The sequence below is a fragment of the Polypterus senegalus genome, chromosome 2 (genome assembly GCF_016835505.1).
Source record: "Polypterus senegalus isolate Bchr_013 chromosome 2, ASM1683550v1, whole genome shotgun sequence".
NCBI lineage: Eukaryota > Metazoa > Chordata > Cladistia > Polypteriformes > Polypteridae > Polypterus > Polypterus senegalus.
The window spans coordinates 148,554,515-148,570,811 of record NC_053155.1 but is presented as its reverse complement, the minus strand read 5'-3'; the positions used below and the strand labels follow the sequence as shown (position 1 = coordinate 148,570,811).

The 16,297-nt window shown below is 37.9% G+C and overlaps 1 protein-coding gene across 1 annotated transcript in view; it reads right to left on the bottom strand.

Moving 5' to 3' along the window:
- Window positions 1–16,297, bottom strand: part of nalcn (sodium leak channel, non-selective) — an 828,408-nt gene that overhangs the window by 83,569 nt on the left and 728,542 nt on the right. Inside the window, exon 29 of the mRNA XM_039744792.1 lies at window positions 14,525–14,631. Coding sequence (XP_039600726.1) covers window positions 14,525–14,631 — 107 coding nt within the window. The remainder of the gene's footprint in view (window positions 1–14,524; window positions 14,632–16,297) is intronic.

Genomic DNA, 16,297 nt, shown 5'->3' with positions numbered 1-16,297 from the left:
TATGTTTACTTGTGATGTTTACCCCAGGTATTTAAACTGTTCTGCAATGATAAAAGGTAGGGTGTCTAATCTAATATTATATGCTTGAGAATTCACTGGAAAGAGTACACTTTTATTCAGATTAATTCTGAGACCAGAGATCTTTTGAAATTCTGTGAGTGCTGCTAAGACTGCAGGCACAGAATTTTCTGGGTCCGATATATACAGTACCATGTCATCTGCATATAATGAGATTTTCTGTTCCAGTCCTTCTCTGCTAATCCCCTTTATCTGATCAGTATTTCGACAATGTATTGCCAGTGGTTCAATGGCAATGCAAACAGCAGTGGTGACAAGGGCATCCTTGTCTTGTGCCACGCTCTAGTTTAAAGTAGTCTGAGCAAATGTTATTGATGCAAACTGAAGCTTCTGGGTTAGTATACAGTAATTTAATCCATGCACAAATGTTCGGGCCAAATCCAAACTTCTTCAATGTAGTAAAAAGGTATTTCAATTCAATCATGTCGAATGCTTTTTTTGCATCCAATGATAATAATATTTCTGGGGTGTTTGATTTAGTTGGTGAGTATATTACATTAAACAGGCGTCAAGATTTGAAGATAAGTGTCGGCCCCTAATAAATCCAGTTTGGTCTTGTGATATTACGAGGGAGCACTTTCTCCATCCTTCTAGCTATGATTTTAGAGAGTATTTTAACGTCGTTATTCAGAAGTGAAATTGGTCTGTATGATGCACATTGTAATAAGTCCTTATTTTGTTTTGGAAAGACAGTGATTAGTGCTTGGCGAAAGGTTTGTGGAAGAGATTGGTTATCTCTGGCTTCTGTAAATGTTGCTAATAGGAGGGAGCTAGCTGAGCGGAGAATTTCTTGTAAAACTCTGCAGGGTAGCCATCAGGGCCTGCTGCTTTTCCACCTTGGAGTGACTTTATAGCATCTAGTAATTCTGATAATGCAGAGGTTTATCAAGTTCCTCCACACTAAAAGCGTCAATTTGTGGTATCTGTAATGTATCCAGAAATGCATTAGATTGTATATTGTCTTCTTTAAACTCAGTAGTATATAGGGATTTATAGTAGTCTCTGAAAGTGTGCATTATATTTTTGTGTTGATGATTTTATCTCCGTTCGTGTTAGTGATTACGAGATTGCGTTGCACTTCTTGCTTGTGAATTTGTTGAGCTAAAAGCTTATTAGCTTTCTCTCCATGTTCATAGTAATGATGTCTGGATTTTGTAAATTAGTTGTTCAGTTTCTTTAGTTGTCAAGAGGTTTAATTCTGAATGTAGAGCCTGCCTCCTCCTATGTAGAGTCTCGCTTGGTAGTCTGGCATGTTCTTCATCTATTTTAGTAATTTCGCTTTTTATCTCTGCTACTTTCTTCGCTCGGATTTATTTCTGTGGGAAAGATATGAGATAATCTGTCCTCTTAAGAAGGCCTTAAGAGTTTCCCAGAGTATTCCTGCAGAGATCTCGGGGGATGTATTTGTCTCTAGAAAGAATTTGATTTGTTTGGATATAAATTCTGTACAATTCTCGTCAGCTAATAGAAACGGGTTGAGGCGCCATCTGTGGGGTGTGTATGGGGCTCAGTAATTTCAGCTCCAAGATCATAGGTGCATGGTCCGAAATAACAATAGCATAAGTTATTGTCTATAAAGAAGTAATCAATCCTTGAGTAGCAATGATGTACTGGTGAGTAGAAAGAATATGTTCTCGAATTTGGGTTTAAAAACCTCCAGGGATCTGATAAGTTGTGATCAGTTATAAACTTTGTAATTATCTTTGCAGTGTTAGATGCCGTTCCCCCTGTGGAGGAAGTCCTATCTAAAAGTGGATTTAAAACACAATTAAAGTCCCCAGCCATTATAACTTTATGAGTGTTCAGATTGGGAATGGATGCAAATAAATATTGTATAAATTCCTTATCATCAACATTAGGTGCATAAACATTTATCAAAATCATTTTACAGTTAGATAATTGTACTGGTATATAATTAAATAATTAAAATAATCTTTGGAAGAACTCTACAGAATACTTTTGTGAAATCTGCTAATAGGGAAAGGGTTGTAAAATTTTCCATGATGTTACAAATATACCTAAAGACCAAAATCCAAGAGTCTGTAACCCTCTCTCATTTCATGATTCAAACAGCAGACAGTCACTAAGCAAAGGCAGCACCACAGCAGAGTAGAAAGGTAGATATTACTGCTGACTGTTAAGAAAATCGGTGCTTGGATAACATTATAGAGTAATGTATTGCCTGATTTCTAGTTTACTCATTGAAATGCAATCCTTAAAGTCAGTGAAATATATCACAACACCTAGGTCATGAATCTTCATTGTGGTCTTAATTGATTCACTTTGTTTTGTGTTTTGCACTTTTATACATGTGTATTTTATTGCTTATTTATTTTAAAGTTTTAATGGTAAATAAATTGCTTGCACAATGTTGTGATGTTTTTGCTATTTACAGTTGTCATGTACTTTAACAGTCACCTGATGTTGAGGTCTCAAGATGGTATGTGTTGCTCTTACTAAAAAAAAATCCTACTACCAAAAAGTTTTATGATCAAAAACACTATTCGTGTTGGTGTAAGTTTTTGGTTATAGCTCAAGAAAATTTTAGAATGTGTTCTTTTCTTAACACTTTTTCTCCCTTTCAAACTCTCCCATTTTTTTTTTTTTTTGATGACTAAGTGTTTGTTTTTCCTTTACTGGTCCTTTCTACTCCTTCAGTTATCTTTGCATTCTATTAGAAATCATTAACTTTCTACGTATTCACATGTAGTGAGAAGTCAAGCAAAATGACACCTTTTATTGGCTAACTAAAAAGATTACAATATGCAAGCTTTTGAGTCAACTCAGGCCCCTTCTTCAGGCAAGATGTAATACAGAAACTGGAATTCCCTGTGTTTATATGGACCATAGGGTAGGTACAGCATTGGAAAACCTTTAAGTGAGACATCTTAGATATAAAAAATAATAGACCTCTCTAGGCTAAGATTAATTTGGCAAGAGAGGAGAACAATATATAGTCAAAATTGTTTGACAACATAACTGTCCAACAGAGTCTTTTGAAGTTTCTGATTAGTTTTTCCAATACAATGTAGGTCTGTAGTCAGGTGGTCTGGGTCAGTGATGCAAACAATCCTCATACCTGGCTATAAAACTCTTGTCTCTATTAAAACCATGTTGTAATGTATTAAATTTTAGCATGAGTTTGACTTCCCATTCTTTTCTCTCTTGCTGTGTTCTGAAGTTGCCTATAAGCACTGTGACTTTAAAGTCCCTCTCACAGTGTCAATGGCTGTTGAAGTGGGCCATTACAGGAACATCTGTGTTGCCACATTTAATGTGGAACTTGTTTAAATTTATTCTCCAGTTTCTCCCAGAAAGAGTGCAGTGTCGGGACATTTCATGCAGAAAATTAGGTAGACCTCATTAGACGATCTGCAGGAAAATGATCCCTTTATGCGGGTGTTCCTGCAACAATAATCTCTTGACATACAAGCCCAAAGTGGGACTTTCAGGTTCAAATGAAACTTTGTTCTATGAGAATAACCATATGCCAAGATATAAGCATGAGGCAGCTAATATCAGCCAGCAATGCTTTGCTGCACCAGAACCTAAATTGCCATTATTAAAGGAACCTTGAATTATGATGTCTGTTAGAAGATTTTTTTAAAAGACCCTTAGCCCATTAGTCCATCAGTACAGCTGGGCAGCAATGTAATACAAAAGAAGATATATGCCATTATCACTGAAGAAAAAGTAATTTCAAAGTTTACTATAGCTCAGTCAAAGTAGGGACTTGCATTCTATTGAGATATTGTGACAGGACCTGAAACAAATAACAGGACCAAAAATATCTCTTGGTAGAAACAATTGTATAGAGGAAAATTCTTCTACAAAATTGTGAGAGACAGTCAAGTTTTTGTTCTAATTTAAATCCACTTCTTCCTCACATTCTGCATACATTGTAAGAAGATTTTATGATATTGAATAAACAATTTCCATTCTCAGTATTTACACTAAATCAACAAACACAACACTAAGCAATAGTCTGAGAAACATAAAAGACCATATTTTTCAAACCTTATCTCTCCTTGCATCCCAGTCCCGCTGGTTCCATAAATTAAACCTTTTCTAGTTTAAGACATTTAGAAGGAAAGAGATGTGAACACAGGAAGAACCTGCAACCATTACATGGAGCAACAGAGATATTAAAATCTGTAGTGCTAATCATTGCACCACAGACAAAGTAACAGAAATACATTAGCATATCACATTCTCTCCAACAGGGGGGCACTAGCTACCTGGAAATGTAGGACATACTTGAACCTGCATATATACCCCTTCAGTAACCATGACTGACTGAAATAATCAGACAAGAGGAATACAATATAAAAAGATTATAGTTAAGTTTCAGACAGTAACCGGACAGTCCCTTTCATTCGCCCTATGACGACTGCAATATAACGGTAAACAAAACAAAAAAGTTGTATCTTTGCGCTTCATCCTGGACTGGGGCTTTGAAATCAATAAGGCTAGCCTTGATTCTCAGAGCTCTGTGGTGGCTTCTCTCAGGCCAAAGACAGCTCCTTCTAGGATGCCCAGGTTTTATGGTGCTTGGACTGGAAGGGGCAGGGCTAAGTGCCCTCACTGGGCGGTTTCTTGGCATTGTGAGGGAAAGAAGAGAATATATATTTACTGTGTCCTGAAGTGGGAGCTCCAGCTCCCCTAACCCAACATAGACCACACAGGCACAAGTCCAGCACAACACACAACTTTTATTATTTCATGTAAAACTATTCCCAAAGTGTTTCCCACAGCACAAACACAGTTACAAGGCACAGTTCAGCACACGCAATGCCTTTGTTTCTTCTTCTTTTCTTTTTCTGTCTCTCCCACACTGCACTCCCCACTCCTCCAGCAAACTTTGTCACCTTCCTTGGGCTGACTCTGACCCCTGGATCTGCAGCAGTGGGCTTCTTTTATGTGCCATCTATTAGAATGGTCCAGAAGCACTTCTGGGTGAGGTGGGAGCCCGATAAAGTAGGGCTGCCCAACCCCTGAAGAACCCCCTAATGACACCCACACTCTACAGGGCTGAGTAGCAGGACTCCATCACCCATTAAGCCATCTAGCGTTCCGGGGCTAATGCTTTATGCAAGCTCACTCCCACGGTCCTCCAGTACACTGGTGCCCCAGCTGAGTAAGGGGGCAGCCATCCACCACACAGCCCCTCCCTCTGCAGAGTCTTGTGGGGTGAAGTGTCCTGTCCTGCGAGGGCTGTCTTCCTCCTGGAACGGGTGTCGATGTTAGCCAGTCTACGGCTATGCCCTGAAAGATGCAAACAACAGAGTGACGGGGAGACACTGTGTCAATGATGGCTCCTGGTGTCTACCTGTTCTGTAAATGGGCAGTGGCTCCTGTCATGTCTCAGCTAACAACACTCATAGTATCACTGTCCCCCTCTTAGCATCCGTGATCTGTGGGATCAAAAGCAGGATGGGAACTCCTGCTCTGCCTCATGCCCAGCTGAGGAATATTTGTCTCTATATATTAGCAGAGGCCCTATGCTGCACGTGAGCTCACATGCTACAATGTCTGAAGACCCGGTCTTTCTCTTGTGGGTCTTCTTCCTTTTCTGTGGTGCAGCAGTAGTCTGAGTCTCTCTATGAGATAAAAAGAGGCCCAGCGCTGTCTGCACTCGTTTCACCTTGTGTGCAAATCCTGCTGGTTTGGTAGGGGACTGGACAGCCTAGCCACTGGCAACACCAAGCCGCTCCATCTCATCCTGCCATTGGTCTTTCTCCCCCACCACCAGGCGGTCAGTCCAGAATCCTGGCTACTCATCACCCTTCTGACCCCACATCTGAGGACAATTCATTCAGGGTTCCCTTTTTATGTATGGTACAGGAAACACTCACCTGTACCGCTGGATCTACCTGGGTGGAGAGTCCTGCATCAAGCTTCTATAGAAAGTCCTATACTGTCCCGCACCTCAGCCATCCTCTCCAGACCCCCTCGATCACCTTCTTTGTTAGGTCGATCACTTGTTAATTATCCCATCTGGGCTGGAGCACCCTTCTGAGCTCCCATATGATAAAAGCACTGTTGTTTGTTATAGCCGGCAATTGGATTGGGCTTTGCTTGTCCCTGTCTGTCGATCGTGAGCCATTAAGTCTGTGCATCTACTATACCGACTCAGATGGATGTCGGTTCAGGAAGGCCCTGTGCTTGGACAGCCAGCCCCACCTCCATTAATTTACCAGCGGGATCATGCACATTCCTCCCAACTCCTTACCTGCTCTGGGGAAGGAGGTTCGGGTATGCACCATTTCCCCCCAATCCCCCACCCCCATCTGTCAGGTGAGGCTCCAGGAAATTCAAGGGCATTCTTCTTGCAGACAGCTTCGGGCTTCTAGAAGGTCCCTTACAATTTTAAATACTGACATATTTTGCATTTTCAGTGAGCCTTTTATGAAACTTGCCAGTTATGGCTAACTTACATCTAAGCTATATTACATATGAATTGTGCTCTTCTAAGGAGCAAATAGCATCTTTATTTCTATCTGTGCACAGTGCACCTGCTCTAATCACTCATGGCCTCTGCCTGAAAGTGATGGGTCAGGCCTAAGGTGATGGGTCAATGCCTGCTTTAATCAACCAAAATCCCTGCCTGAAAGAACTGTCCTTACATCAGCTGCTTTTGGGTCACAAATTACAATTATCAGTTATTTTTCAATTCTGGTTACACATGTCCACTTTTGAACCTTACAGTGATTATGTCAGCATTCATTCAAAATGTTTTAATTTCCTTAGGTCTCACCAAAGCTTCAATAAAACCTAAGTATTTAAAATTTGCAACAGGTCTATCAGGAGTGCATCCTTCTTTGTTTTGTGAATCTGAACTTTATAGTTTAAATTTATACTTGAATATTTTTCTTCCAACACAGCTTTTTTATTGAATTTCAATCCTGTATTGTCCCACATCCATTCAAAACTAGAACTGCTTTATATCTTGTCATTGATTATGTATGTGGGGTCACCCTTATGGCTAATTACATAACAAATGACAACTGTACCATAAAGGAAATTACTTTCATAGATGAGGAAAAAATTACTGGTTGAAAAAACTGTGATCAGCAAAATGTCAACTGTACCCCAGGCACAACTTGGGCGTTCTGCATGTGACATGCAGTAGGCACATTTAATTTCAAACCACTGGGACACACAGAGATAACGCTGAAAGCAACAATGACTCACAGCCTGGGCCTATTAAGTCTTTTTAAATCATACATGATTGCAGTTTCTGGAAGAATTTTTTATGGAGACCTTTCTACTACAGAACTGTCAGCAGTGAAATATCAGTCAGGGCTCTGCTGCTCTTCATTTAATATCCTCACACAAAGAAGCTGGACACAAACTTTCTGTTACTGACTCTTTGGCCAATTAAAAGGCCAATAATGTGTTAAGTGACATTGTAAAAGTATTCTGTTGAACATAAATCAAGAAATGTTATACTGAAACTGTTTAAAGGGTAATGAAGCTGCATGAGGACTACTGTGGGTGGAAAAAGAAAAAAACATGAATCTAAATGAAAAAATAGCAGCAAAATGCAATAACTGAAAAATACAAAATTGGTACTACAGAAATTTCCTCTATCTATGATGTGGGTAAATATGTAAATTTCTGTTGCTTGCTTTTATTGTAATAAAAACCTACCTACTTGTAGTTGAATCTAGTTGCTTTCAAAACTGACTGTCTAGTTTCCTGGCTACCAAGATGAAAAACAGTTGGCCAAAAGTTGTTCAACTATACATTTAAAACTTTAGATTTTTTTTTTGGAGCCTTGCCAACTCATGTCAGCCGTTTAGCTTACTCTGATTGTTTGGGTCAAAACAACTCACTGAGAAAAAGATTTTAGTGGACTGGGACCAGCAAGTGGAACTGCAAAAGTATTCTTGGGCTACAGGGTATCCAAGAGGTCTAGCAGACTATTTAGGACCCCAAAAAAACACTTAAAAAAGGCTTTAGGTGTTTAATTCCTTTGAGATGAATAGGAGTCACTGCAGAACATCGGCACTGGAACAAAACTGGACAGCACCTGTCTACAGATTCAGTTCCACAGAAACCTCTAAATTAACCCTATGATGGGATTAAACACCTCTCCCACTCAGTGTCTGAGTTCTCACTGTACTGTATGTTAGTGATGATATAAACACAGCTTTCAGAAAGGATAGAGAATTATGAAAAGTGACATCAAGAGATAAGAGAAGGTGCCTGAAAGGCCTTATGGATGTGCTGACACTATGCACAATCCCAGAAACCTGTATGATCTGGAGAAACTCAATATGTAGGAAAGGTCAAGAGTTCATCCAAACCAGCCAGAAAACACCTTACAAAGAAGTCTTAAAATTTTTATTAAGGCAAAAAAGAAGTTCAACCTAAAATAAACATTGGGTGTATGCATCCTGCAGAAAGTACTTATTTCAGTTGTTGACATTGTCAATGATATCTACAGACAAATAACACATTTGAGCATGTGAGTTCGCAAGATGGGACAAGACTTGCAAATATTCAACCTACTAAAAGGACAAATGTCTGTATATCTCTGTGTCTGTCCAGTTGCTGTGTCTCTGTCATTCCAACAGATAGCACATCAAGTACATTTGTAATAATAAAATGCAATGCATTTGTCATTCCAACAGATGGTGCATCACAAGCTTTTGAAGTACTGCTTTTTATTGTGATGATGTGGCACAGTGAAAGCGATGCTATCTTGCAGAAAGGAGTCTAGGGTCCTCTCTGCATAGAGTTTACATGTTTGCTCTGTGTCAGCTTTATTCTGGGTGCTCCAGACATGTGGATTAGATGAATTTGTGACACTAAACTGGCCATGGTATGTTGGTTTGTGTCTTGTGTGTTTGTCCTGAGATTGTGTGGTGTCCCTGGTGTTGTTAATGTCCTGCACCCTATGCTAGCTGGTCTGGATTTAGTAGGTTAGAAAATGAAATGAAATGTTTGTGATGCACCATATGTAATGCATTTTAACACCAAATGCATTACAAATTACTTTCCAATAGATGGTACACTGCAAATGTTAATGCTGAGATTTACTTTTATCTCTTAGATTTCAACCTATCTTGAAAGGGTAGCACAGCTAGTTATTTATAATCCAGTAAATTGTTCTCGGTCTGAATAGCTTAAAACAGCAATGGATGTTAGATTTACTTCTGGATGTTTCTGAGTGAATCACCTAGGCCATGTAAATTGCTTATTTTTTATCTAATGTGACTGTGCACTTTTCCTCTTTCATACTCAACAGTCAAACTATGTGAAGATGTGAAGATCAAAGTATATAAATCAACTTTTTATTTCAACTTGTCATCTATTACCTTGTTAATAAGATGCTATAAATTTCACATAACTTACCAAATGGTCCATATTGAAATTTTGAGTTCCAAATGAAAACTGTAAGATGTCATGATTTATTTTGTGATTTGTCAGGAGAAGGCAAGCAAAATGACACCTTTTATTGGCTAACTAAAAAGATTACAATATGCAAGCTCTGGAGGCAACTCAGGCCCCTTCTTCAGGCAAAATATAATCAGGTAAAGATAAGTTATTCTAATCAAGTAAAAGTATGTTATTATTCCAAGCCTAATGATTTGCAACAGTTCAGATCTGATATTTACTTTACAGTTTAGTAATTCATTATTTGCTTATAGAACACAGACTAAATGACTTTTTGATATTTATACACATATATAATACTAAAGTTAACACTTGGCAGTAAAATACTACCTGCTGTCCCATCAAAATTCTCCATTTTTGACACATCAGCATTTTGCAAAAGCACAGCTCATATTTTCCAACAGCACTAAAGACAGAGGTCTGTCTTTTTCAGCCTTATGTTCAGAGCACAGACAATATTTAGACTACCAAGCAACTGATTTGAACAGATGAAAGAGACAGAAAATTGAGGAGAAATGCTAAGTCAGATAAGGACCAGGATAAAGGGTCAGCCAATTTGCAGTATTTTGAATGTAAACACACTTTAAAAAGGAAAATGTGTTAACATAAAAAATTCAAATGCCCAATTATAAGGGAAAAATGCAGCAATCGTAAAGATTTTAATTGGCTTCAAGATAAGCTAAATAATAATAATAATGAACAATGGGGAATTAAATCTGTAAAATATTTATAGGTTTGGAATATAAAAAAGCCAAGTTTTTACACCGCAGGAGCACCATTGTGAACAATCTTGGCACTGAATAGATCATGCTTAATTACAGTATATGCATCTCCTTCAGGGCTGCCTAAATATGCTGCATCTTTGCATAGTTCAGTTGTTTTCTGTGTCATATAACACCTCAAACTAGATCAGTATTTTTATATTAGATAGCTTTTGAGGAAAATAAATCAGACATATTAATAATTTATGATAGATTATGCATGGTTACTGATTAAAAGAAATTACTTAACAGAGAAGCAGCAGTTCGACAATTTAGTATCCTGTCTAGTCACACTGGCTTTGACCGTGAGCGCGTCAGCCCCACAATGAATCATGTAAGCAAGACCTTGCTTTTCACATCTCAACAGACCAGCATTGTACAAACCGCTTAACTCTTTCACTGAAAACTAAAAAAAGTGACTGATAACACTGTATGCTCCAAGTATTTTTATTTTAGCGGTGAAAATTCTCAGCACTTTTAGATTTAAACCTTAATATTAGAAAGTTCCAAGCTGTTTTGACTAGTAGGTATGCAGGTATAAACAACAATAATTAGTATTTACAAAATGTATTTGATGTGAAAAAATATTAATACACACAGCAAAATTATCAGAGGTAAATTAAAACTTAAACTCCAATTAGCATTTAAAATTAACTGTTGTTTCCAAATATACTCTTAATTTTTCAAACAAGTTCTTCCCAGTTTACTGTCACAGGGTATTTCAGCTCGGCCATTGCACTCATGCACACTTACTCATACAGCCAAAGTAAGGTTGATGATTGGCCACATACATATTGTGATGTGTGGGGGGTGCCACTGAGCTCCCAATCCCTCAAACACACCAGCACTAACAGAAGTCCTGCATTCAAATAATATTTATGTTAGAAAATACCTTCAACGAGACTTCTTTGTATTACTTACAGAAGCACCCAAACACAATTACCTTCTCTCTCTCTTTCTCTCTCCCTCTATCTCTTTCTTCTTCTCCTTCCACTCCTCCATGCTCTGCCTTCTGAGTCTGACCACTGAGTTGAGGCATCTGATCCTTTTAATGCCAGACCCAGGAGTCCTTCTGGTGTTACAGTGCTTCAAGTTGGAAGCACTTCGGGGTCAGACAGAAATTCCTTAAAGTAGGAGCAGTCTGTCCCTAAATCTACCCCTGAGAGCACATGGAACGCATCAGGGTTGTCTCATGGGACTGCAATTCCTACCCTTGTACAGTGTAGTCTGTATTGTATCGGAGAAGCCCATGTGAGTGGTCTCCCCCTGTCCTTCCATAATACTGGCCTCCCAGCCAGGTAAGAAACCCTTGAACCACCCCAGCCACACTGCCAGCCCATGCTTGGGGTACATGACAACATGTTTCTTGAATGTAGAAAGAAAAGCAGAATACTCACACAAAAAACACACAAATAATGTAGGAGAATGTCCCCACTGTCAACAACCGGGTTGGGATTCCAACTTTGTCCTAATCACTAATCACTTTGCCCTAATTTAACACCAGCAAATATAAAAATATTGTATTTTATCTTTAATTTAATTAATTTGTGACCATTTGCATTTTTTTTGGTAAAAACTTATCGGAGATTATCCCTGTAGCATTTTTCATAAGACAGAAACCAAAGTGGATGGGGTCCCATTCTGTTGCAGAGCATCCACACACACACACACACACACGCACACACACGCACACACACAATCAGGTAAACAGTATCTTAACAACTGCTAGAAATTTACATATGTTCAGGTGGGTCTAATTCTCATTTCTGGAGAAATCAGGGGTATGTAGTCTAAACCCATCTGATTATGGGGAAAGTTTTAAGTAGCTGTGGCAAAAGGATTATCAATGCCTATGATAGCAATCTTCTAATATCTACTGGTAGACATATATGGGGATAGAAGCTGTCAGATTTAAGACTGATGCCTTCCATGCAGTAAGAGCAGGACAGCCTTTGAACTTGAATGAGAGGAACCAGAAGGCCAAGAAGGTGACATCTCTTTTCAGGTGATAGGTAATGGTACTGCTCCAACCAAAGGCATGAGAGTAGTAAGTAAATGTGAAGGATAATACGTTTGGGTGGTCTCAAAGAGGTTCTGGGCAGCTATTTGACTTAGAAAGGGCATTCTGGATATTGACCCTGCTGTTTTTTAGAAATGTATAAAACCTTTGACAGGGTATATTGTTGAGGGGTTGAAAAACAGGTTTAAAAATTAGTGAACAGCCAATACAGTACACAGATCCTCGAAAGGCAAAGATGATTCCATCTTAATTGGAGAACCAGACAGCTCTTTTCCTATTCAGGGATATTTTCCTACCCATTTGCAGTAGACTTACTCTCATACATAATATATTTTCTTAAGGAAAACATCTTTGTGTATACCTTTTGGACTTAACATTTGCACAGCAAAAGTTCTATTGGTGTATTTTGCATTAAATCAACTCTACTTAAAGTGGATGTGTTTTGTTTTTATAGACTGGATATACAGTAAAGGCACCACAGAAGATTACAGAACACTCAATCTCAGATGCTGAGGACTTTACTGTTTTTGAATGATGTTGTTGTCTTGTCCTAATGTAACTGCCATCTAAAACCAACCCTGGAGCAAATTACAGTATTAATCAACATAAGATGAGAATGAGCATGCAATTGCAGTTCAGAGATTAAGGTTTTTCTCTCACTTAGAAAAAGTGACTTGTTCTCTGCTGGTATTACAAGAGCAGTTGCTGTAGGTGGAGAGTTTAAGTGCCTGAACTTCTTGCTTATAAGTTAGAGAAAAAGTAATTGTAAGACTGAAGAAATTACCAATTCAAAAGCTAAAGTGGTAAAACTGGAGCTAAGTCTTAGGACAATACATTTTACTGTTTATGTTGGTCGATCCATATCTACATTCTTACATATATTAATGAGATTAGTGTATTGACTAAATTAGTCAGAATGATTGTACAAAGAGGATTTCATGGATCATTCTCTTTAAAAGTTGAGGAGTTTGAGGGACCAGAAAGATTTCAGAACAGAGCTACTGCTCATGCAAAATGAAAAAAAGAACATTTGAGATATTTTAACCATCTACTGAGGATGCCTTGTGAGTAGCTCCTACAGGAGGTTTACCAGGCATGGCCTATTAGGAAAGTACAAGACCAATAAAAAAATGAACCTGTGTTTTGGTTTTGAGAAAATCCTGAGAGATCCACTGAAGGAGAAAAAAAATGTTGCTAGGGTTAGATAAGTTTGGCCAAATCATGAAAAGCCGATCAAAAATAAAACGAGATAAGATATAAAGCTTATTCCATTACATTTTCAACATGATGTATTTTAAGTTGGTCAAAAATATAAAAAAAATAGTAGACCACATGGACCTTCAGTCCTAAGATAAAAGAGATTTGAGAGGTTTATTGCATATTTTGCAGAGACTTGCTAAAGTCTGAAGGTAAAATGAACACATTTCCAGTTATGTTGTTTGTAGCTGCTGTTGTTGCATGGTCAATAAGTCCTCTATTTTTTAATACAAAGTGGCTTTTAAATGTTGTAACAAGTTTAGCCTATTTCCTTTTACTTAGATGTAGGAGTCAATCATATACTGTTGAAAAAGTCTGAACTATGAATAATGCTGAAGTCTTTCCAATGATACAAAAAATAATTGAACAGTTGTTAAGGTTTTCTCATTTATTCTTTTAAGCAGAGGACTCCAGCCATGTTTACTTGCCTGTTGGTGCCGAAGGAGACATGAATGTCATGTCAAAGGCTTAAATTTACACCCGCTGTGAGCTACAAGTATAATTCAGGGATTGTGTTTGTAGCAGATCAGTGCTGTGATCAGTCGGCCGTACTTGCAGTGTTAGCTTTGTGTCTGCTAGAACACCAGGGCGCACAGCTGTGCATGCCATGAGAAAGACTTGAAGCCCAATTCGTGTCAGACCAGTGATGTGATCAGTTGGTTGTACTTGAAGTGTCAGGTATGCGTGAAGAAGCTCAGGGGGGTGCACGGCTGTGTATATCCTGTGAGGTCAGGGACGCTGCTGCGTCTTTGCAAGTCGTAAGGGAGACTTAAGGCTGAATTTATGTTCTGCCATCCCATGATGAGTCCAAGTCATTGGCCATGGTGCATGTGTCACAGCATAAGATGTTGTTTGACACCAAAACCTAGATTTAAAGGCAGGGAGTGTGGGTTTCTTCATTACAGACAGACAACCCTCATAGTTTTGTATATATAGATATACAATAGAAAAAAGCATTTAAGACAGGAAAATGAATATATGGCAATTTCATTACATAACTTACCAAACCCGTGGAACCCAAAATCCTGGCTTCTTTTCTTCAGTTTTTAATTTCAGATTCAGATTTTTTGACACACTTACATTAATTCGAAAAATACCATGGCAGTCTTCCTAAAATACAAAATATATATAAATATTTAATCTGTAAGTGACAGGCTGTTATTCGATGCTATATTAATGTAAAGCACTATATAACATTTAACTAATGGCATTAATATTGAAATAAAAAAATAACAGTTATTTATGATGAGCTCATGCTGTGCTGACTGTACTAAAATTATTATGCTACTGTAGTATTTAGTAAATGGCTTTCAGACAGAATGCAATATATTTGAAAGTACTGAAAATTTAATACTATGTTAAAATATTGACATAGGAAGGGTAGTGCAGGGTGTCAGAAGCTACAGATGTAATTCAGAAAAGAATTTTGGTAGATCTTAAGGAAAGAGGAAATAATCAAAAATGGAGTGCAGGGTGTTTGCTTGATTCTTACATATCGACCCTTAATACTTACCCTGTTTCTGTTTAAAATTAATAAAAGCAGTCTAAATGCAAGCTGTTCACTAAATAAACATCTTGTAATTTGTTCAGCTCTAAAAGCGTATTCTCTTCACATACATTATGAGTCGGTTTTAACCCAGCATTGACTTGGTTAGATTTTCCATTGCATTTAGGGTCATTTGTTTGTACCCAAAAAAATCATAAATGTAATTTTTTCAGCTCATAAATGTGAAGGCTTTTAAAGTGCATTAACTTTACAACAAGTAAAAAAAAATACCCAAATGTCACATTTTTGTATAACTACTACAGATTTTTAGCACCCCATGTGTTTTTGGTCAAATTTGACCAACCAAGAACTTTAATAGATGTTACTGTTCATTTAGGGTACTTAGTTTGTTGATAACCCATAAAAACCTCCAATATGTCATATGTTTTACAGTGTTGTAAAAGCATATTTATACCCTTCTTAATATCTTCTGTTTTTGCATATTTTACACAATTAATGTACCTTAGATGTTTAGAGAAAATACAGTATTAGGGAAAGAGGACCTCAGTAAAAATACAATACAGTTTTTAAATATTTAGTTTGTTTTTTTTTTTCAAGGAACAAAGTTATCCAACATTTCTAACACCCATCCGTGATATTGATTGCAGTTGTAAGAGAAGGCTGGCAACTCATCCCAACCGGGATGCCCCTAATATGGAAGGATAGCAGAAGGCAGCTTTTTTAGGACAGTGCCTCCACCAAGACACTAGATGGAAGGGCATAGGGCATCCTGGGACTTGGAGTTTGGTATCTCAGCCCTGTTGGGTGCAATGGGTGCCACCAGGGGATGCTGTGGAAGGTCAAAAATTTCTCTAAACTACCAATGCAAATTGCATGAGGTAAGTGACACATAAAAAAGTATCATTTTTACTACTCCTTTAAGTGAAATTACATTACCTAACTTCCTTTTCTTTATTTATCCACTCCCATACAAAGAACCGCATATTCTTTCTCTTATCCTCTGACCCTTTCTCACTGGAATCCTTTCTATATTTATTCATGTTAATAAATACTGTGTATTTATTAATAGTGTTGTAAAGCACTTTGGTCAACCTCGGTTGTTTTTAAATTGTGCTCTATAAATAAAAATTGTATTGTATTGTATGTTGCTGCACCTGTTACCTCTGTCTTCTCCATCTTACAAAATAGAAGTTTATCTTAATGACCTCAGAGGTAAACTCTGATTGAAGTCAACTGAAACAAGCCTGCATTTCACTACTTTATCAATGT